Source organism: Bos mutus, chromosome 14 (assembly GCF_027580195.1).
Source record: "Bos mutus isolate GX-2022 chromosome 14, NWIPB_WYAK_1.1, whole genome shotgun sequence".
Lineage (NCBI taxonomy): Eukaryota > Metazoa > Chordata > Mammalia > Artiodactyla > Bovidae > Bos > Bos mutus.
In genome coordinates, this window is record NC_091630.1 from 7466180 (window position 1) to 7490818 (window position 24639).

Genomic DNA, 24639 nt, shown 5'->3' on the forward strand with positions numbered 1-24639 from the left:
GAAGTCAAAGATTAATCTCATATGACATCACTTATGTGTGGAATATAATAAAAAGCACACAAACAGACTTTTTCACAGAACAGAAGCAGACTCACAGACCTCAGAGTCAAACTTGTGTTACCAGGGGGCAAACGTGGGGGAAAGTGATAGATTGGGAGTTTGGGATTGACATAAACATGCCACTATGCATAAAGTATATAACTAAACGTGACCTACTGTATTATACATGGAAGTCTACTCATTATTCTGAGTTGGTCTATGTGGGAAATGAGTCTGAAAAAGAATATATATATATATAGTTTCACATTATTGTAAATCTGAAACTAACACATAACTGTAGATCAACTCTATTCTAATAAAAAATAATATATATATATATGATACATTAGTGCACTTCAAAGTTAGAGCTGAATTCTGACTTAGGTGCACACAAAAACAATTTAGAAATCTGTATGCCATTAAGAAATGTATTTTGTATTTACTAATAACTGAAATAATTAAGGGTGCAGAGAGATCATGTGATATTAAAAGTAAACTAACACTGTTATTCTTGATATTCTAGTATATAATACATAAAATTGCTAATATGTATTTGCAAAAATATGATACAGTAAAATTAAAAAAACATTATATTTGAAAAACAAAGTGATTTAATTTTAAAGTGCTTTTACTTTATCTTTTTGGGCAGAAATAGAACGGTTATAGTTAACATTTTTCATTTTAATAAGACAATATTTTAAGTTTTTAATTCTCTACTGGGCATTTTCATGATGCTATCTTAGTGATTCTCTTAAACTTTCAGTTTGGTAAATTTTGTACACTTTACCTTAAAAATACTAAATATTATCTTTAATAATCACATCTTACACAACATTACCTAATAAAATTGACCTAATGAGAAATTTAAAACATCATTTTTCATCAGAACAATTGATACTGAAGGCAAACTACATTAACTTATTTTTAATGTTACTGTTAAAAGTCAGGATGCTCTAGTTTTAACTTCATTGAATTGATACCAACTCACTGAATTTTAAAAAATGTGTAATAATAATGGAGTATTTCTCCTTCCTGCTTTAACAGAGTGATGAATCTTTTACAAAATTAGAGTATCAGTTTCTCTGTAATATGAAAGTAAGAAAAAAAAGTAAATATTTTGGTGTTTGGTAGAGAAGGTAATGGCACCCCACTCCAGTACTCTTGCCCAGAAAATCCCATGGATCGAGGAGCCTGGTGGGCTACAGTCCATGGGGTCGCTAAGAGTCAGACATGACTGAGCGACTTCATTTTCACTTTTCACTTTTATGCATTGGAGAAGGAAATGGCAACCCACTCCAGTGTTCTTGCCTGGAGAATCCCAGGGATGGGGGAGCCTGGTGGGCTGCCTTCTATGGGGTCGCACAGAGTCGGACACGACTGAAGCGACTTAGCAGCAGCAGCAGGAGTATATACTAGACAGCATATGAAAAGGCAGAGACATTATTTGCCAACAAAGGTCCATCTAGTCAAAGCTATGATTTTTCCAGTAGTCATGTATGTAAGAGTTGGACTATAAAGAAAGCTAAGTGCTGAAGAACTGATGCTTTTGAACTGTGGTATTGGAGAAGACTCTTGAGAGTCCCTTGGACTGCAAGGAGATCCAACCAGTCCAATATTATATTATATATAGCCAATATTATATGTATTATAATATAATACATTTATATTATATCCTAAAGGAAATCAGTCCTGAATATTCATTGGAAGGACTGATGCTGAAGCTGAAACTCCAATACTTTGGCCACCTGATGCAAAGAACTGACTCATTGGAAAAGACCCTGGTGCTGGCCAAGACTGAAGGCAGGAGGAGAAGGGGATGACAGAGGATGAGATGGTTGGATGGCATCATTGCCTCAATGGACATGAGTTTGAGCAAGCTCTAGGAGTTGGTGATGGACAGGGAGGCCTGGAGTGGTGCAGTCCATGGGTCACAAAGAGTCAGACATGGCTGAGCTGACTGATTATATACTAAAAGTTTAAAAGAAAACTTAAACTCTGCTTTTACAATTCTCAATAGAAATGCAAAAATTTATTCATGATAAGTGAAATATTAAGTTTACCTCACTCTTTCTAGGGTAATTTTTTTAAATGCAAGAATTTGACATTTAAAGAAACAGTAACTTTGGGGAGAAAGACTTACTAACATAACTCTACCAAAACTATAGGAATTATTTTTCTTTATTAGTTCTGTAAAATAAATTATTGTGAAACGTAAAATTATCATACATTTGTTCATTTAAATAGAAGTTACAGGAAATGTGAAACAAGGATATTGACAAAGGTTTCATCACTTTCAAATCAAATAAACTGTAGGTATTCAGGAGACAGTAAATATTACCCAATGCCTAAAATTACTTTGTAAAGTCAGAATTCTCTAGTTTTAATATATTGGATGCATACCAATTCTCTAATAAAATTTTATATACTGATAATGATTATCCCCCATAAAGTTATGATATGGTAATAAATCTTTTTAAGATTTTGAGTACTGTTTATCTCATTTCAATATAAGAAAAAACTTGAATACTTTGACATTTAGATAAGATTCAGAGGGTATATGATATACATATGTCCAGATATTTTGGTATGACCAAGTCTATATAGCTTTTACTCAATTTGGTAGAGAAAAATAGTTGTTCAGAAAAGCATACTATCATTTTATTAAAAATGACTGCCATCTATGGGGTCGCTAAGAGTCAGACACGACTGAGCGACTTCACTTTCACTTTTCACTTTCACACATTGGAGAAGGAAATGGCAACCCACTCCAGTGTTCTTGCCTGGAGAATCCCAGGGACAGGGAGCCCGGTGGGCTGCCGTCTATGGGGTCGCACAGAGTTGGACGTGACTGAAGCAACTTAGCAGCAGCAGCAGCAGCAATTAAGTGAATTTATTATACCCGGGAAAAGAGACAACTGATAAGAATATAAAAGAGTAAAAATAATAAACTACATATTTAAATTATCAGCAGATCCTTATCCAGAATGTATCAAAATATTCTATCAGAGGACAACTAAATAGATTAATTTACATTTATACATATTATGTTTGTATAGTTGATGTGGCTTTATTTTGTTTTTTTAAATACAAGAAATCATCAGAGTGGAGATTGACTATAGAGTCCCTCTAGGAAAGCTGCTGTGAAATATCTGACTATTTCCAAAGATGCTGGCTTTCCATGTAGGGCATTTGTTGTTGTTGTTCCGTTGCTAGGGCACGTCTGACTCTTTGCAACCCCATGGACCACACGGGTCTTATTTAAACAGTGGACACACAGGTTGGTCAATAGGATAATCAGGTTCAGTGAGCTCACTGGGTTGACAGAGAATGATAAGAAATGTTTCCAGAGAGGGACTTTCTTTAGCAGTTTCTAGGTTTCTTTTCTGTGTATGTATTGGTAAAGTAAAATAACAACTTCTAGTGTTGTAACCTCAGTAGTCACAGAAGCATGAATTTGAAATCAAGGTTAGCTAAAGGAAGAACTTACTAAGGAAATCTATACAGTTAGCATAACATAGTACTATCATATCAATTAATAAAACTACTCATTAATTTTTAAATAGATTTATCTGGCAGTTGATACCAATCCCATTGGCCATTCATTACATAAAATATTTTGGAGTTTATATTTTATAGAGAAAAGGAATTTAGGCTAAATATGTTTTAGATAATACTCAGTAAACCTGGGAAATAGAGATCTATGTGATAAAGGTAGGAGTCATTCAGTTCAGTTTAGTTCAGTCGCTCAGCCATGTCCAACTCTTTGCGATCCTGTGAATCGCAGCACGCCAGGCCTCCCTATCCATCACCAACTCCCGGAGTTCACTCAGACTCACGTCCATCGAGTCAGTGATGCCATCCAGCCATCTCATCCTCTGTCGTCCCCTTCTCCTCCTGCCCCCAATCCCTCCCAGCATCAGAATCTTTTCCAATGAGTCAACTCTTTGCATGAGATGGCCAAAGCATTGGAGTTTCAGAAAGTCCTGTTAATATTTTGCAGAAAGTTTAACCAAAGTCTACTAAGAATTCATTAATTTATTCAACAACTATTTATTGAGAAGAAACTCTATTATGTAGCATAAATTGGGTATGTTCCCTAATGAACTGAAGCTCCTGTATGGTCTTGAAGTAACATGCAATACACTGTTTTACAATTATTCACTTTCATACCTGTCTCCCATACTAGACTACATTCTCCACAGGAGCAGGGCCTTTGCCTAACTCATCTGTCTACTGACAGTTCTGCTTCAAAATGCTGTTCAATAATCATTTACTGAATAACAGACACCTAATTATCCAAAAAGCAAACTTTGCCAAAAGAAAATTGACCATAAAGATTCAAGTAATAGATGAAGGGCCATCAGTACATCTATTACATTTATAACCAGCATGCATATTATGCATCAGCTGAAGTTATATATACCTGGAAGAATACATACATTACATGGCCTCAGAGGTTCCCATTTCTAGGCATCAAACCCTGAGGGCATTAAAGTGGAATGCACAAGGGCCTAGATATTCCCTTTAAATAGACTGATTATAGAAAGCTCCTTCCAAGCCCACATTTTAAATATAGGAAGACATCTTAAAGTTATGTAATCAAACTTTCCAACCATTCCACACATGTTCCCTAACTTCTCTGACAAGTGAATACATTTCCTGCTTTATATGTTTCCAATGATGGGACAGACTTTTAGGATAGCTGGTTTAATTTTCCAATAGCTCAAAATATTAGATTTTTCTGAAAGCCTTTAAATATTTAAGAATAAAAGGAAATTTCTCCCATAAATACTCCTTCCACCATGTTGAGAATCCTTGGCTCTAATCTTGAGCTCTTCCTCATACAAACTGCACTCAAGATCTCTTAATATTTTGATTTCTTTTTATAGGTGTACATTCATTTGCCAAGAAGCAGCTAAAATGTGGTGGCACAAGGCAAAAAGGATACATGAGATAAGACATGGACAGCAAAGCAAAGAAAAAAATTAGCATCTCCACTTTTTTAACACTTTGATTTCTATAGCTCTAATCTGGACACTCCAGCTTTTTATTTTTGAGCCACATTATACTGTTGGCTCATAATGAGCTTTCAATCAAATAAAACCTAGATTCAACTACCCTGACTCCAACTTTTATCTTTATTCTCTAATGGCACATTCAGCAATCTTTTTCATGAATAATTACTTTTTGAGCTCCAGTGTCATATTTTGTATTTACTTTCCTAAATAAAATAAAAAAGTAGTAGCAAATGATGTTACTTATCATACACAAGGCAATGTCTTAACACCTAACATATATTAAAAGACAATATGCCTTAGCTCTCACTGTCAACTTTCTCTTATCCTATCATCATATTCTCAACAAATTCTGGGATTTGTCTGATAAATTAAAGGAGTTAAGATACTAATCAGAATTTATTAAGTACTAATTATATTTTTAGCACTGTGCTTTTTTTTTTTTTCTTCCCCCTACTATCTGACTTGTCTCCCAAGCTTTGTGAGGCAAGTATTGTTATAATACTCTCTTTTCACACAAGGGAAATGAGACTTAGGAAGAATGAGTACCTTGATCCTGACTTCACAGAGAGCGAGTATCAAAGCAAAAATTCAAATCCAGATCATTCTTACTCCAAAACTCTTAATCACATCATGTGCATATCAATAATAGAACAGTTAAAAAATAACCTGGAAGTTTATAGGGATAAACACCTAATTATTTGAAAGTTCAAAACTGAGACAATTGTCAGTATAGGGACTGAACAAAAATAGAATTATGATCAGTTCTAACCATAATCATTCTCGACAGTTTCCCGCTTTCTTTTTAAAATGAATGGTATAGTTAGTACCTAATGATATAGGGAGACTAAACAGGGTATGCCATCAAAAGTTTGGAAATCAGGTCAGAAAAGGAATAATATCTGAAGTGAAAAGAGTAAATATCAATATACATAGCTGAGTGAACTTTATAGGTCTAAAATTGAAAATATACTTTAATCCAACTAGTATTTATTGATTTTTATATGGTATAAATACTCTAATTTCATTGTTTTTAAATAGATAATTATCTCAGAACAACTTAATAAGTAAAATAGCCCATCATTTCTCCACTGATCTACACAATCTGTGCTGGCATAAATCATTTTTTTAAAATATAGGAATCAATCTATTTCTGTGACCTCCTCACTGTTGGACTATTTGTCTATCTCTGTGCTAATACCACAAATTGCCTTAATTAGTATTGATTTAAGAAAGTCTTCATATCTAGTAAACGGGAACATTTTGAATAATATTGGACCTTCACTAATAATCAGATATTTTCTAGTCAGTTTGTTAAATTTACATAAAAATATTATTGGGAATTATGTTAAAATTGTGCTCAATTTATGAAAAATTTGAACATTTATTATACTGAGCCTTTCCATTAAGAGCAAAATATATTTTGCTCTAATTTATTTTTTGTCCTCTTATGTCATTTAGTGCAAGTTCCTAATTTTCTTCTAAAGGGTTTACACACCTTTTGTAAATTTATTTTTTGTTCTTATACTTTTGGGTCTATTTTAAATGTCATTTTTGTAAAGATTATACTCAGTTTGTATGTCTGTGTACTTTGTATATTGATCTTCTAAAAATACTTCTAGTTTCTGCTCTAATATATGAAGAATTTGGCAGTTGTAATTCCCAACCGCACAATAATGAGAAAAAAAAAAAAACACTGAACAAACAAAAAATAATTCTTAGCTCCATCAGAGAACTGCAGTTACAGAGCAAACTGTCACCACCAAAACTGGAGAGGCAGAAGACTGCAGAGAATCGGAAGCAAAAGTCCCTGAAGCATTTTCCTGTTTGTTTCCAAGGCAAACCGTTCAATATCACAGTAATCCAAGTCTATGCCCCAACCAGTAACGCTGAAGAAGCTGAAGTTGAACGGTTCTATGAAGACCTACAAGACCTTTTAGAACTAACACCCCAAAAAGATGTCCTTTTCATTATAGCGGACTGGAATGCAAAAGTAGGAAGTCAAGAAAAACCTGGGGTAACAGGCAAATTTGGCCTTGGAATATGGAATGAAGCAGGGCAAAGACTAATAGAGTTTTGCCAAGAAAATGCACTGGTCATAACAAACACACTCTTCCAACAACACAAGAGAAGACTCTATACATGGACATCACCAGATGGTCAACACCGAAATCAGATTGATTATATTCTTTGCAGCCAAAGATGGAGAAGCTCTATACAGTCAGCAAAAAAACAGACCAGGAGCTGACTGGAGCTCAGACCATGAACTCCTTATTGTCAAATTCAGACTTAAATTGAAGAAAGGAGGGAAAACCACTAGACCATTCAGGTATGAAATAAATCAAATCCCTTAGAATTATACAGTGGAAGTGAGAAATAGATTTAAGGGCCTAGATCTGATAGATAGAGTGCCTGATGAACTATGGAATGAGGTTCGTGACAATGTATAGGAGACAGGGATCAAGACCATCCCTATGGAAAAGAAATGCAAAAAAGCAAAATGGCTGTCTGGGGAGGCCTTACAGATAGCTGTGAAAAGAAGAGAAGTGAAAAGCAAAGGAGAAAAGGAAAGATATAAACATCTGAATGCAGAGTTCCAAAGAATAGTAAGAAGAGATAAGAAAGCCTTCTTCAGTGATCAATGCAAAGAAATAGAGGAAAACAACAGAATGGGAAAGACCAGAGATTTCTTCAAGAAAATCAGAGATACCAAAGGAACATTTCATGCAAAGATGGGCTCAATAAAGGACAGAAATGGTATGGACCTAACAGAAGCAGAAGATATTAAGAAGAGATGGCAAGAATACACAGAAGAACTGTACAAAAAAGATCTTCACGATCCAGATAATCACGATGGTGTGATCACTGACCTAGAGCCAGACATCCTGGAATGTGAAGTCAAGTGGGCCTTAGAAAGCATCACTACAAACAAAGCTAGTGGAGGTGATAGAATTCCAGTTGAGCTATTCCAAATCCTGAAAGATGATGCTGTGAAAGTGCTGCACTCAATATGCCAGCAAATTTGGGAAACTCAGCAGTGGCCACAGGACTGGAAAAGGTCAGTTTTCATTCCAATCCCAAAGAAAGGCAATGCCAAAGAATGCTCAAACTACCGCACAATTGCACTCATCTCACACACTAGTAAAGTAATGCTCAAAATTCTCCAAGCCAGGCTTCAGCAATACGTGAACCGTGAACTTCCTGATGTTCAAGCTGGTTTTAGAAATAAGGCAGAGGAACCAGAGATCAAATTGCCAACATCCAACTGGATCATGGAAAAAGCAAGAGAGTTCCAGAAAAACATCTATTTCTGCTTAATTGACTATGCCAAAGCCTTTGACTGTGTGGATCACAATAAACTGTGGAAAATTCTCAAAGAGATGGGCATACCAGAACACCTGATCTGCCTCTTGAGAAATTTGTATGCAGGTCAGGAAGCAACAGTTAGAACTGGACATGAAACAACAGACTGATTCCAAATAGGAAAAGGAGTACGTCAAGGCTGTATATTGTCACCCTGCTTATTTAACTTTTATGCAGAGTACATCATGAGAAACACTGGACTGGAAGAAGCACAAACTGGAATCAAGATTGCTAGGAGAAATATCAATAACCTCAGATATGCAGATGATACCACCCTTATGGTAGAAAGTGAAGAGGAACTAAAAAGCCTCTTGATGAGAGTGAAAGAGGAGAGTGAAAAACTCGGCTTAAGGCTCAACGTTCAGAAAACGAAGATCATGGCATCGGGTCTCATCACTTCATGGGAAATAGATGGGGAAACAGTGGCAACAGTGTCAGACTTTATTTTTATGGGCTCCAAACTCACTGCAGATGTTGACTGCAGCCATGAAATTAAAAGACGCTTACTCCTTGGAAGGAAAGTTATGACCAACCTAGATAGCATATTCAAAAGCAGAGACATTACTTTGCCAACAAAGGTTCGTCTAGTCAAGGCTATGGTTTTTCCTGTGGTCATGTATAGATGTGAGAGTTGGACTGTGAAGAAGGCTGAGTGCCGAAGAATTGATGCTTTTGAACTGTGGTGTTGGAAAAGACTCTTGAGAGTCCCTTGGACTACAAGGAGATCCAACCAGTCCATTGTGAAGGAGATCAGCCCTGGGATTTCTTTGGAAGGAATGATGCTAAAGCTGAAACTCCAGTACTTTGGCCACCTCATGCGAAGAGTTGACTCATTAGAAAAGAGTCTGATGCTGGGAGGGATTGGGGGCAAGAGGAGAAGGGGACGACAGAGGATGAGATGGCTGGATGGCATCACTGACTCGATGGACAAGAGTCTGAGTGAACTCTGGGAGTTGGTGATGGACAGTGAGGCCTGGCGTGCTGCGATTCATGGGGTCACAAAGAGTCAGACACAATTGAGCAACTGATCTGATCTGATAAGAAAAAATTAAAAGGATAAGATAAATTCCAGTGATAGAATTCCAAAAAGTCATATCACCTAAAAAGCAGATTTAATCACAGGGTTATAGACTGCTGCTACTGCTGCTAAGTCACTTCAGTCATGTCCTACTCTGTGCAACCTCCTAGACGGCAGCCCACCAGGCTCCCCCATCCCTGGGATTCTCCAGGCAAGAACACTGGAGTGGGTTGCCATTTCCTTCCGCAGTGCATGAAAGTGAAAAGTGAAAGTGAAGTCCCTCAGTCGTGTCCAACTCTTAGCGTCCCCATGGACTGCAGCCTACCAGGCTCTTCCGTCCATGGGATTTTCCTAGCAAGAGTACTGGAGTGGGGTGCCATTGCCTTCTCCAGTAGACTGCTTCCCCACCCTTATACCTCGTACAGCATCAGTGAGGCTCAGTATAATACCAGTGGGTTATAAATGAGAAAGCTGCAAAACACAAAGTCTATTTAAGTGTTTCTAGAGAAAGAAGGACAAGATGGCGGAAGAGCAGGTGGACTCAGAGTACAGTCTCTCTCCATGGACACATCAGGAATACAGCCTCATACACAGAAATTCTCACAGAGCACCAGCTGAGAATGGCAGAGTCCCTGATCACTGGAAAGGAATATATGGACCCAGGCACAAATCAGTAGGTTGAAGGGAAGGAGGGAGAATGAGGAGGAGAGTGAATAAGACCTGACCTGCATCCCGGAATTGGGGAGCAGAGGCAAGGGAGAGAGTCCCCCATCAGATCAATTGATCAGGATAGAAGAGAAGCATTTGAGCAAACTCCTGTGGATGATACACATGCAGAAAGCGGGGTGAAACCACTGCTGAGCTCCAGGGGCAGAGCGACAAAGGAAGGGGTCTGAAAACCTTTCCACCAGCTGTCTAAGCGACAGATTAAATTCACACAGTGAACTAGATTGACTCTATAGAGTGAAGCAGCTGATCTGTGACAGTCCAAATGAAGTAAGAAACACAGAACAGTCTGTGCCATGGCCAACGTACCTTGGACAGGGAAGCAAGTCTACCAGTGCACACGGTGGCTGGGAGCGGGATCGTGGGGCTTGGAGAGCAATCTCAGTGCAACAACTGACGATGACTGCAGGGAGACAACTCAAGGAGACAGGAGAGAGGAAATCCATGGTGGACAATGCCTTTGGAAGAAATCTTGGACACCATGGAAGCAGGGTGCTATTGCTGAGTCATGTGCAAGGAGTACAGCCTTCCCTGTAGCTTCCCTCTCCTCACATGCCTGCACTGGCAATTGAGCACTAGAGAAGGACCCCAGCCAGGTCTTTGAGCATCTGCTGGGCCAAGCAATGGAGAAGGACCAGCCAGGAAGGCACTTTGGGTGCCAGCTGCCAGAGGCTAGAAAAGAATCCTAATAGAGCCATATCTCCCGTGCCCATGACCACTGGCTTCTCTGCACACCTGGCACCACCAAGGCTCCTGCAATCCAAGCAGCTGCACCACCTCCATGTCTGGTCCTCACTGAGCAGACCCAAGTCTTTTAGGGCATCCTTGGGAGCAAACTCCTGTGGGTGATACACATTCAGAGATGGGGATAAAACCACCACTGAGCTCCAGGGGCAGAGCTACAAAGGAAGAGGTTTGAAAACCTTCCCATCAGCTGTCTAAGCTACAGATTAAATTCCCACAATCAATTAGACAGACTCTTTGTCTGTAGAATATATTAAAGGACAATGAGTGTTTCCACAAAATAAAACACTCTAGCTCTGGCAACTGGGGTCACTGGAGACAATCAAATGCAAGAGAAGGGCCAGATAGAGTCTGAGCTGTCCCCACATCAAGTCCAGGGACCAGGCCTCCCCAGCACTGCAGGGTCTCCCAGGGAGGCAGAAGTGAGCTGTGGCTCACAGTGGGAGAAAGGACTCTGAGAGCCGAGACCCGAGAAAAACATTTATTTTTATTCTTATGTTTTCATTTGTTCTGCAATACATTCTGGAATTTTTTTTTTTCTCTTTATTCTTTCTTTGTTGTTGTGGTTGCTGGTTAAAACAACAAAGCCTGGATGACAATACATCTGTTTACAACATAGTCAACCAAATATTGTAAGCCCACCGTTGAGGCCCTACAACTCAGAAAAACAACAACAACAAAAAAGATTCCTTTCCAAATATTACTGCTCACTAACAATGTATCTGGTAACCCAAGAGCTGTGATGGAGACAGACAAGATTCATATTGTTTTCATGACTACTAACATGACATCCATTATACAGCCCTTGGATTAGGAAGTGATTTTAACTTTAAAATCTTAATATTTAAGAAATACATTTTGTAAGGCTATAGCTGCCATAGACAGTGATTCCTCTGATGAATTTGAGTAAACTGAAAATCTTTGAGACAGAATTCACCATTCTTTATGCCATTACGAACATTTATGATTCATGGAAAGAGACAAAATATCAATATTCATAGGAGTTTGGGAAAATTTCATTCTGATCTTCATGAATGACTTTGAGTGGTTCAAGACTTCAGTGGAAGAAATGACTGCAGATATGGTAGAAATAACATGACAATTAAAAGCAGACATGAGCTTAAAGATATGACTGAATTGTTACAATCCCATGATAAAACTTTAAATGATGAGGAGTTGATTCTTATTGATGAGGAAAGAAAGTGGTTTATTGAAATGGAATCCACTCTTGGTGAAGATGCCATGAAGATTGTTGGAATAACAGAAAAAGGATTTAGAATATAATATAAACTTGGCTGATAAAACAATGGCAGAGTTTGAGAGAATTGACTCCAGTTTTGAAATAAGTGCTACTGTGCGTAAATTGCTATTAAACAACACTGTATGTACAGAGAAATCACTCATAAGGGAAGAGTCAATCAGTGCAGCAAGATTCATTATTGTCTTCTTTTAAGAAATTGCCTCAGACCATGACTTTCACCAACCACCACCCTGATCACTCAGCAGTTATCAACAACTGAAGGTTAGCAATTTTTAATCAATAAAGTAATTTTAACTAAGGCATGCACATGATGCTTTGGACATAATGCAATTGCACACTTTAGAATAGTGTAAACATAACCTCTATACTTATACATACTGATAAAAAAAATCATGACATTTATTTTATTTGCTATTTCTGCTTGGTTGATATATTCACTTTACTGTGCTGGTCTAGGACTGAACCCAGAAGATTTCTGAGGGATGCCTGTAATGGCAAACTATTCTAAGTTTATGTGGGAAGGTAAGAGATGCTGAAAACACAACAAAATACTGAAGAATAAAATCAGAAAATTGACAGTATCTGATATCAAGACTATAGTAATCAAGAAATGTAATATTGTTTTATGAGTAGACTCATGATTCAATGAAGCAGAATAAAGAGCCCAGAAATTTACCTACACACATAGGCAACTGACCTTTGATAGAAGATCAAAGGCAATGGAGAAAGGATGGTCTTTCTAACCAATAGTGCTAGAAAAACTGAAAATTCATAGGCAAAAAAATTGAATTCTAGACAGCTGACTTTACACCTTTCACAAAAACAGAACTCAAAAATGGATCATAATCTTAAATATAAATGTAAAACTATTAAAATATTAAAAGATAATTAGATAGAAATTCTAAGTGACCTTTGGTTTGGATTTTTTTTGATCAAACACCAAAAGCACAATATAGAAAATAGAATAATTGATAAGTTGAAACTCATTAAAATTAAAACTTCTACAAAATACACTGAAAAGACAATGGAATGTCAAGCCACAGACTGAGACAACAAATTGAAAACATATCTGATAAAAATTTGTGATCCAAAATATACATAGAACCCTTAAAATAGCAACTCAAAAGTTGATCAAAAGATCTAAACAGTCATCTCACAAAAGATGATGTGCAGATGGCAAACAGGTAAAATATGAAAATATGCTTAGCTTCACAATTCATTAGAGAATTGCAAGTTAAAAAATTGAGCAACCACTTATTAGAATCCAGAACACTCACAAGACTAAATCTTGACAAAATTGTAGAGTAACAGTAACTTTCATTCATTACTGGTAGTAATGGAAAATGGAACAGCCACTTTGAAGATAGTTTGGTAATTACTTAAAAAAGCTAACGTAGTCTTACCTTATGATCAGCAAAATTCCACTCCCAGGTATTTAGACAAATAAGTTGAAAACAAAAGCCCACACAAAAACCATAACGCATGTTTATATCAGCCTTACTAGTAATTGCCAAACACTGGGAGCAACCAAAAAGTCTTCAACAGATGAACAGGTAAGCAATGGAATATTACTTAGGAACACAATACAAAGAAATGAGCTATCAGGTCATGAAAAGACGGAGGAAACTTAAAGGCATATTTTTAATGAAAAAAAGGTAGTCTGAAAAGGCATAGCTGAAATGGCTATGGCTGGTGTTTCCAACCATATGACATTCTAGAAAAGGCAAAGACTATAAAGATATTAAAACCATCAGTAGTTTCCAGAGAAGAGGGATGAGAAGGTGCAACAAAGGATTTCCAAGGCAGTGAAACTCTTCTATAGGATACTCTAATGCTGTGGGACTTCCCCAGTGGCTCAGTGGTAAAGAATCTGCTGCAGTGCAAGAGACACGGGCTTGATCTCTGGGCTGGGACGATCCCCTGGAGGAGGGCACAGCAACCCACTTCAGTATTCTTGCCTGGAGAATCCCATGGACTGAGGAGCCTGGTGGGTTACAGTTTACGGATAGCAAAGAGTCGGACACGACTGAAGCGACTGAGCACGCACACACGCAGGCAATGTAATGCTATATGATGCGCATTTCTCAAAATCTGTAAAACTTTGACACAAAGAGTGAACTCTGGTGCAAACTATTGATTTTAGTCAGTAATATAGCAATACTGACTCAACAATTGTAACAAACACCTAATAAGGGAGAAACTGTGTGAGTGTGTATAGAAGTGGAGGGCGGGGTGAGAATAACTGTATTATCTGCTCAACTTTTCCATAAACCTAAAATGGCCCTACAGTTAAAATCTATTTTTTTTAAACCTGGATATACTTTTATTATTTCTAAAAAGTTATCTAGCATTTATTCTGGGTGTTCTGTTAGAAAGTAATACAACGATGACTAAAGATAGTTTTATTTCTTTAAAAATCCTTACATCTTTTATTTTATTTTATTACCTTACAACTAGAAGTAGCTGTGCAATGTTGTTGGAAGGGGGACAGAGAGAGCAAGTACTTTGCTGTTTCCCTTAACAGTATTTTTCCCAACACCTCACTTTATAGTGTTCACATTATATGTGAAATACATAAGGCAGCTGTGATTTTTGTTTTTCTAGATGCCACCTCTGATTAAGTATCTTCTTTGCTTTAATTCCAAGTTTTCATAAATGGAATTAAATTTTCTTGAACACATTTCTGCATCTATTAAGGTGATCATATAGAGAATTTCCTTTAATACTCCATATTACTTTCAAGACAGAAGAGAGACCAGCCCTGGATTACTAAGTTAGGTTGAATGACCATGGCTTATATTTCTCTGGCATCCTGTTTCTTCCCTTTCAAAACAGGCATCACATTCATATGGCTGTTCAACTTCTCCATATGACTGTAATACCACAAGGAAAGATGAAGTCTCTATGCTTTATTTATCAGAACCTAGCACTGTTCTTTGTCCAAACTGGGACTCAATAAAATGTTGTTCAATTAATTAGTGAATAAATACAAACATCTTCACCAGCAGCCAACTGCCACTCCAGGTTGGAAGATACTCTCATCCCTTGGGCATCGTTCATTGCAGACAAGAACGGAAGATACCTTGCATTGTTGCCAAAAATAGAAAGTGAAATGCTTTCACTAATACTAAAAGTTAATTAATAATTCAAAGACATATTGTTTACATTGCAATTATTTATATACTTTGATTTTTTTATTATGAATACTTGTTAAACAATGTTGTGTATTAGAATACCCATTTGAAAATTTCTCAGAATATTAGAATTCGCTAAAGAAGCTGGAAGATCGAGTTTACAAAAGTATATCAAGAAATGCCTGTGGTACTGGGCCTCCAAATGGACAACTTATTTTCTTAATCGCAATTTTTGGTTCCTTATGTTACCAGAACATCACTATATGTTACCATGGAGTCAATGTGTATAAGATCTCAAACAAAATGTCAAATGGTTGTAAAAAATGAGAAAAAAAAACAATAAATCATCCTTAGCTATTTTACCTGTAAGTGATGTGCTTGTGCTGCCACTTCTGGCCTGTCAACGCATACCGCTTTCGACGAATATTAAATTTGGAGCTACCTCTTGTCTGGTCGGGCACACCGCATCGAGGCTTCTTCATCCAGCTGCAAAAAGCAACGTTTTCCAGTTATTACCCAACAAATCTAAAGATTAATTTCCAAAAGAAGTCCAATGAGAAGTTATGACAGTGATAATAAAACTGGGAAAAGAAATTAATAAAGGAAATTTTATTTTAAAATATATTGAAATTTTTTTTAAAAATAAAGGAAATTTTATTAGTTTTATTGCATTTGAATCTAAGAAAAAAGTATATGTTTTTTCCTGAATGATCAAGAATCACTAGTTTATAACTCATATCCTTTAGATAATTTTTCTAACTCATTTTGAGCTAAATGAGTAGGTATTCTGAAGCTTCTAACTAGAATCTGCTATTAACAAGAAATGTGACCTTGGGCAATTCTCATTCATAAAAGGAGACTTTGTACAATAAATTATAACTAAGGCCTCTTATAGCTTTATGTTCAATATTCAATAGTTTTAAAAATCTACTGCTGCTGCTGCTGCTAAGTCACTTCAGTCGTGTCCGACTCTGTGCGACCCCACAGACGGCAGCCCACCAGGCTCCCCTGTCCCTGGGATTCTCCAGGCAAGAACACTGGAGTGGGTTGCCATTTCCTTCTCCAATGCGTGAGAGTGAAAAAGTGAAGTCGCCCAGTTGTGTCCGACTCCTAGCAACCCCATGGACTGCAGCCTACCAGGCTCCTCCATCCACATGGCCTTAAATTCCAGGACTCAAGGAGATATGCAGATGACACCACCCTTATGACAGAAAGTGAAGAAGAATTAAAGAGCCTCTTGAAGAAAGTGAAAGAGCAGAATGAAAAAGTTGGCTTAAATCTCAACTTTCAGAAAACTAAGATCATGACATCCAGTCCCATCACTTCATGGCAAATAGATGGGGAAACAATGGAAACACTGACTGACTTTATTTTGGGGAGCTCCAAAATCACTGCAGATGGTGATTGCAGCCATGAAATTAAAAGATGCTGGCTCCGTGGAAGAAAAGCTATGACCAACCTAGACAGCATATTAAAAAGCAGAGACATTACTTTGCTAACAAAGGTCTGTCTAGTAAAGGCTATGGTTTTTCCAGTGGTCATGTATGGATGTGACAGTTGGACTATAAAGAAAGCAAAGCACTGAAGAATTGATGATTTTGAACTGTGGTATTGGAAAAGACTCTTGAGAGTAACTTGGACAGCAAGGAGATCCAACCAGTGAATCCTAAAGGAAATCAGTCCTGAATATTCATTGGAAGGACTGATATTGAAGCTGAAACTCCAATACTTTGGCCGCCTGACATGAAAAACTGACTCAATGGAAAAGACCCTGATGCTGGGAAATATTGAAGGCGGGACGAGAAGGGGACGACAGAGGATGAGATGGTTGGATGGCGTCACCGATTCAATAGACATGAGTTTGAGCAAGCTTTGGGAGTTAGTGATGGACAGGGAGGTCTGGTGTGCTGCTGTTCATGGGGTTGCCATGAGTTGGACATGATTGAATGACTGAACTGAACAAGGAGATATATGCTACTCTTTTCTAGCTTACACATATGCAAATTATTTTAAAAAGGCAAAAAAATTTGCATTTTTCCAATTTTTTCTTCTTTTCAGTTTAAGCATTTTCTAAATAACAGCCATTCTCTCTGAATTCTTCATAATAACCAAATTTAATGCTTAAGAATTTTTTTCTGAATATGAGGTTTAGTATCACACAAATAAAATTTAAATATTAACATTAGGAAAATAAAATGTTGGTTTCAATTTATTTATTGTTAATGCTTATATAGATACAGTTGTCTAACCTCTTTTGGAATATCTCATTTGACCATTGTCATGTTTTCTATGTACTTTCCTCTTGTCTACGGAGAAACATTTTCATGATTTTGATAGGTTTTTCATTAGTGACTCATAAAATAACTTTACCATTCATTATGATATTTAATTTAACAATTACAAACTAAAGCAGAATCTTCATGATGTTACATGCTTCAGAAAGTGGAAATAAGAAAAGAATCACTTTTCATTATATTTCATCACATACTTAATTTCTATACTCTTTATATATAAATAATTGACTACAGAGATGACTGTCTAAAGATGTCCATTTCATGAAAATGAATGAAATAGTTAACATATTACATGGATAAATCAGCTAACCAGCTTTTATAAACATAATAATGTCATGCAGCAACAAAAGCACAATTTTTAGTTTTTAAGAAAGACAACACTTTTCTGATAAGCATTATACATTTGTCCTCTTCTATTCTATTGCCAGTAATAATGTAAACACTGGAGTTACCAGGCTTAAAAACTCCATTCTCATTTATAATGCATTGTAGAAGTACTTAAGAAAATCACCCTTTCCCTTTTTTTAAAGTCTCCAAACCAAATAAGATGTCTTGCAAATGCTAATGTCTAGAAGGCTATCCAGCTCTATGAAGCTGAAGTCTCTGGAACTAAGAACTGAGATATCTTACTTCCCAGGACTCTCTTAATCACTAAATTTGAAAGACATTTCACTAGACTATAAAACAGTCAAGGGCAGGGGATCTACATACTCCCAGTACCTGTACAATTCCTAGCATTTAAAAGATGCTCAATAAACAAATGAATAGAGACATTTTAAATGAAAACATTTTCATTATATTCTATAAGATCTAGATATACTCAGCTAACAAATATTAAGCATTAATGAAGGACTTATGAAAATTTCAATGGCTTTTATATATGAATATTTCATTAATCATCAGATCAGATCAGATCAGTTGCTCAGCCGTGTCCGACTCTTTGCGACCCCATGAATCACAGCACGCCAGGCCTCCCTGTCCATCACCAACTCCCGGAGTTCACTCAGACTCACGTCCATCGAGTCAGTGATGCCATCCAGCCATCATTAACCATACTCTCAACCAAAAATTATATTTCTTGGGTAAGTACTTATTCTGACTTATCTCCCTGAAAGTATTGTGAGAATAAATAATACTTAATTATTAAATATTAATAAATTTAGTTAATGTGGGATGTGACTACACTTACATTTAGCTAAAGAAAAGATTTAAGCAAACACTCTATGAGGAAAAATCATTTTAAAATGGATAGTAGGATAAAAGTTGACAATTTGTATTTATACTGATACATTATCAAGATAAAGTGTATTTTCAATGAGGATATATTCTCTAGAATTACTTTCACAATACACAAAATTAAAAGATGAAAGCAGTCATGTTTTTTCAAACATTCAAACTTATTAATGTGAATCTCCATTTTAAGTTGTGCACATGTTGGATCAGTAAAAATGTTCTCAGTGAAGCACTGCATCTTCCAAAGGACAAGGGTTTTAGGTATGAGTATTAATTTGGTTCCTATGCTCAAAGATGTCTCTGCTAAGTTCCTAATGTATTTCTTTAGCTTTTTCCCACTTCATATAATTTTTTCTTATGCTCCAACTATTTACTCATTCCATCCTGATCCATTTTCCTACAACATTTTCAAGCTTTTATAATATGCTAAGATATATATGAAAAAAGTGTGGATAAAAAGATAAGACAAGCTTTTGAAGAGCTCCCAGTCTAAGTTAATATAGCATGATAGAAAAAAAAAAATTACAGTATAATTGGTTAAGTATTCTCACATCTCCATGTAGCCACCTTGTCATCATTTCTAACTTTACATGTAATTTAAAAATTATAATTTTCCAGCCCCAAAATTGCAACAATTCCTCTGACAACTTAACTCAACCAAAAGTCTTTATAAATGATATAAGCAAGATATACAGGTAACATCTTCCACAGATTTCTCCTCACATCTAATCGATCATCATGCAGTCTCTTCTGCCTCCAACACTTCTTTGTATCTCTCACTCTTAGCAGTGCCTCCTCACTCCTAAGGATAAATCTTTTCAAAGCACGGACGTGTTTCCTACATGTTCTGAGCACAAAATGCTTTTATAGACAGAATCTTACTCAGGCATACTCAGCAAGGGTAACTCTTGTTCCCTTAATTCCCAAGATCCACACACGTTCCTACAGAACTGTATCACTGATCCTGCTCTTGATGCCAACTGTCTTGCTGTTCACACTGTTCACTGAACCCAGGGTAGGCAAGGCATGTGCTGAGGATGGAAGGAGACTCGAGGAGCCATAGGAACTGCAGACACGTTTATTCTCTCCGGGCTGACACAGCAGCCATAACACAGCCTTTCTACTGGTTGCCGCATCAGCTGTAGCAGCAGCCACAACATAACCATAATGGAGCCATAGCACAGCCATGACATAAGCTCATAAGAACGACCATGATGACACTCCAGTGCAGCCCCAGTGCTCTAGCAGCCAGGGCTTTTGTGGTGAGGCTCTTACAGGCATATCACACAAAGCAGCTCATAACCAAATGAGTACCTCGTGACCAAGCAAGTTTCTTGAGACCCAGTGAGTACTTCGTGACCAGGTGAGTACCTCGTGAGGAAGCAAGTACCACGTGACCAAGCAAGTACCTTGTGACTCAGTGAGTACCTCATGACCAAGCAAGTACCTCATGAGGAAGCGAGTTCACGTGACCAAGCAAGTACCTCGTGACCCAGTGAGTACCTCGTTACCAAGCAAGTACCTCATGAGGAAGCAAGTACCACATGACCAAGCAAGTACCTTGTGACTCAGTGAGTACCTCGTGACCAAGCAAGTACCTCGTGAGGAAGCGAGTACCACGTAACCAAACAAGTACCTCGTGACCCAGTGAGTACCTCGTTACCAAGCAAGTACCTCATGAGGAAGCAAGTACCACGTGACCAAGCAAGTACCTTGTGACTCAGTGAGTACCTCATGACCAAGCAAGTACCTCGTGAGGAAGCGAGTACCACATGACCAAGCAAGTACCTCGTGACCCAGTGAGTACCTCATGACCAAGCAAGTACCTCGTGAGGAAGCGAGTACCACGTGACCAAGCAAGTACCTTGTGACTCAGTGAGTACCTCGTGACCAAGCAAGTACCTCATGAGGAAGCAAGTACCACGTGACCAAGCAAGTATCTTGTGACTCAGTGAGTACCTCGTGACCAAGCAAGTACCTCGTGAGGAAGCGAGTACCACGTGACCAAGCAAGTACCTCGTGACCTAGTGAGTACCTCATGACCAAGCAAGTACCTCGTGAGGAAGCGAGTACCATGTGACCAAGCAAGTACCTTGTGACCCAGTGAGTACCTTGTGACCCAGTGAGTACCTCGTGACCCAGTGAGTACCTTGTGACTAAGCGAGTTCCTCATGATGTGTATGTGCAGTGCTATAAGTGAGCTCAGCTGTTACATAAACATTATTTACAAAACCTGGGGCCAGAGCGAGAGGCTATGGGCCAAGAGAGACAGACCACACCATCTTGGCTAATTTGTTCTTTCCCTACACTGTACCCCTTCCGAGTCTCTCGCCTCATAATCTCCAAGCAGTCCATCTTCCACGATATTTCCTTGGCGAGTAACACTGACCCTTGGATTTACACCTTGCAATAGCAGTGTACAAACTGCAGTTTGTACAAATAGCAGTTGTACAAACTACAACAACAAACAGGGACATCCCCAATACAGGGCAAAACCCAGTGTCAGGTCTCATGTTGCAGTCCTTGCCCTCATGGGCCTAGGAGAGCCATCCACCAGGTGGAGTGCCTTTATCTTCCTTGGCCAAGTCCAGCCCATCATCAGGCCTTGTGAGACTGGGGGAAAGCCTCCACAGGGGCAACTCCACTCCTGCAGAATTTTTATTAAAGACCTGCAAAGCCCCCCACAGGCACCGGGCCCACCCCTTCAAGGAGGGGCATTTTTTGTGGATTTTCCACAGCCCATCCACAAAATTCCACAAAATTCCAAATGCTTTCACACTGCTCTAAATCTGCATGAGAATCAGAGGTTATTAGCACATCCTAGGATACAGCCTTTACAGTACACTGTTCTAAATCTACATCATACAACATAGGACAAAGGTTCTGACTTGCTGTAAAGAAGGTTGCATTTGGCACCGGTATCAACCAGGGCCATTACTCTCTGTACATTGGCTAGTGACCAGTGAATTCCAAGTTCTACTTGGAGCCTCTGGTCCCTGTTTGGGTTTTTCGGGCAGGCCCCTTGGTCTGAGTTCTGTTCAAAGTGAAAAAAAGGCATCATCGAAAGGATCATCCTCAGGCATCAGGTAATCTTTTAACTGAACTGCCCAGAATCTCTGGCTGTGGGTGCTTCTCGAACTTGGTAAACTGCTGCTCTGATCTCAGTTCCTCCATGGCTCAAGGAGCAGAGTGCTGGGCTGTCCACCAATTTTATTTCTGTCAACTCCCGCTGCCAGCAAATCAGCCCACATTGCATTCTCGTTACTCGGATAGGGCCTTTACCAGCTCGGGTCCCCTTTGGGGTCTTCACGCTTCTACTCCCCTTTGCCTGCAGCTGTCCCTCTATTTCTCCCAAGGGAGTCACCATTGACATCACCTCATAGCTGGGGTGCCCACAGAGGGAGCAAGAATAGTAGTCAGGGATCCAAAACTGGTAGACAGGGCATTGTTCAAAACGGCGTCTTGAATGCCACAAGTAAACGCTCATCTTCTGGGCCTCGGGTGTTTGGGTTGAACGTTGACTGCTTCGTGCCCAGTTCTCTCACTGCTTGGGCCAACTCATAGAGGTATACCATTTACTCACAGTATCTGGGAGCTCTCCCGCATGTGACCACGTGGTACAAACGGCAGCTTTAATCCATTTCCATGAGGGCATGTGTTTGGTTAGGCGCACCGTGCATGAGTTGCCAGGATTCTGCAACCTTTGTCTCAGTGAGGGGTGAGTGGCTATAGATGCCAGTTCTACCTCATCCCCAACACATATAATCCTGGGCACCCCTGTGTCCCAAAGTCGCAAGAGCCACGCTGCCAAGGGTTCCCCTTGCTTTTGCCGAAATTTCAGACCCAAGTCAACCAACTCTGCTGGAGTATATGGTCGATATGTCATGAGCTCAGTCACACTGGAGGACCCTTGAGGACGCCGCCCTCCCCTCCCCGGGCCACATGCTTCTCATGCTTCCCTTCCTGCTGTACAGCAGGCCTCACCGCCAAGCGGGAACCTGTGGTCTCACCGAGTTCATTATCACAGTCCCTTACTGCCTCGCCCTCAGGGATGCTGGGTTCTTCAGGGCCACGGGTTCTTGCTCTAAGGCCAATATACGTTGTTCAAGTTCTTCTGAGTGTCTCTGCACATCGTGTACCAGCGTGGCATCACAGAGTGCACTACCAATATTCACCTTCAGGGCAGTCAGGAAAATCCACCCCACGGTGTCAGCGGCAGTCTGTGCCATCTTGTTCAGCAAATGGGAACTCATGGCCTGTAACGCCATTTCCTTGCTGTCTGGGGACCCATCCATGCGTCCCTGTTTTCCACCAGAGCGCATGCAGAGAGAATGACAGCCACACGGTGCCACATGCTATCTGGTGGCCACTGGCGTCCTCCATCCAGTGGAGCCTCGGGCTCCTCTACCTGCTGGGTATCCTGCTGTCTACACCAGTTGTATCTCTGATCCCGCTCATGACGTCAATTGTCTTGGTGTTTACACTGTTCGCTGAACCCAGGGTAGGCAAGGTGTGAGCTAACAGGCTGGAAGGAGACTCAAGGAGCCATAGGAATTGCAGACAGGTTCATTCTCTCCTGGCTGGCATAGCAGTCATAATACAACCTCTCTCCTGGCTGTAGCAGCAGCAACAGCAGCCACAAGATAACCATGACAGAGCCATAAAGTAGCCATGATGTAACCTCATATAACCATGATGCCACTCCAATGTAGCCCCGGTGCCATAGCAGCCATGGCTTTCCTAGTGAACTTCTTACAGGCATAGTGCACAAAACACCTAGTGACCAAGCAAGTACCTCATGAGCAAGCGAGTACCTCCTGACGTGCATGCACAGTGCTATAATTGATCTCAGCTGTTACATACATGGGGCCAGAACAAGAGGCTGTGGGGCAAGAGTGCCTGACCATGCCATGTAGGCTAATTTTGCTCTTTGCCTACAAGAACCAAATCCCTTTCTGCCTTTGTATACAGTGACTTCTGTCTGGAATGCTTTTTCCGCCTTGTTGACACTGACAATCGTGATCTTCCTGCATTGTTTAACTTGCACAGGTACAGTTGACCATCTCACACAGCATGTACTACGGTGTATAACCAACGTGTGCATGTCTGTCTCTGTCTTTCACCAGCCTGTGCGTCCAGCCAGACAGCACTGTATGGGACCCAGACCCAGTGATGTTTCCAATGAGGAACATGAAGCAAATGAATGGTCTTCATGTAATTTTTTTTTTTGCACATAATGACCTGCCCCCTACTATCCTATATGTTTCTTAAAGACTTTGTAGCTCATAGCTCTGTGCCTTGAACAAATGCTTCTACAGATGAATATTATGTGGAAACTTTCATATACGATTAAATCATAAAGTATATGACAAGTGTAAGAAATAAACACAAGAACAGGTATAATGCAATATAAACTAATAATTTAACTTAAAGAACACTTATGGGCGTTGGTCAAGATAATTCTACGTTAACCTCACCAATACATGTATCTAAATATTCTAGCACAGAGATATTAGCAGGTATTAACTATTAAAATCCTGATTCCGGCTTGTGTTTCTTCCAGTCCAGCGTTTCTCATGATGTACTCTGCATATAAGTTAAATAAACAAGGTGACAATATACAGCCTTGACAAACTCTTCTTCCTATTTGGAACCAGTCTGTTGTCCCATGTCCAGTTCTAACTGTTGCTTCCTGACCTGCATACAAATTTCTCAAGAGGCAGATCAGGTGGTCTGGTATTCCCATCTCTTTCAGAATTTTCCACAGGTTACTGTGATCCACACAGTCAAAGGCTTTGGCATAATCAATAAA

General features: G+C 39.1%; 1 protein-coding gene across 1 annotated transcript in view; it reads right to left on the bottom strand.

The window, feature by feature from the left end:
• Positions 1-24639, bottom strand: part of MMP16 (matrix metallopeptidase 16) — a 401911-nt gene that overhangs the window by 173423 nt on the left and 203849 nt on the right. The window contains exon 3 of the mRNA XM_005888277.2: positions 15664-15786. Within this exon, the coding sequence (XP_005888339.1) occupies positions 15664-15786 (123 nt within the window). The remainder of the gene's footprint in view (positions 1-15663; positions 15787-24639) is intronic.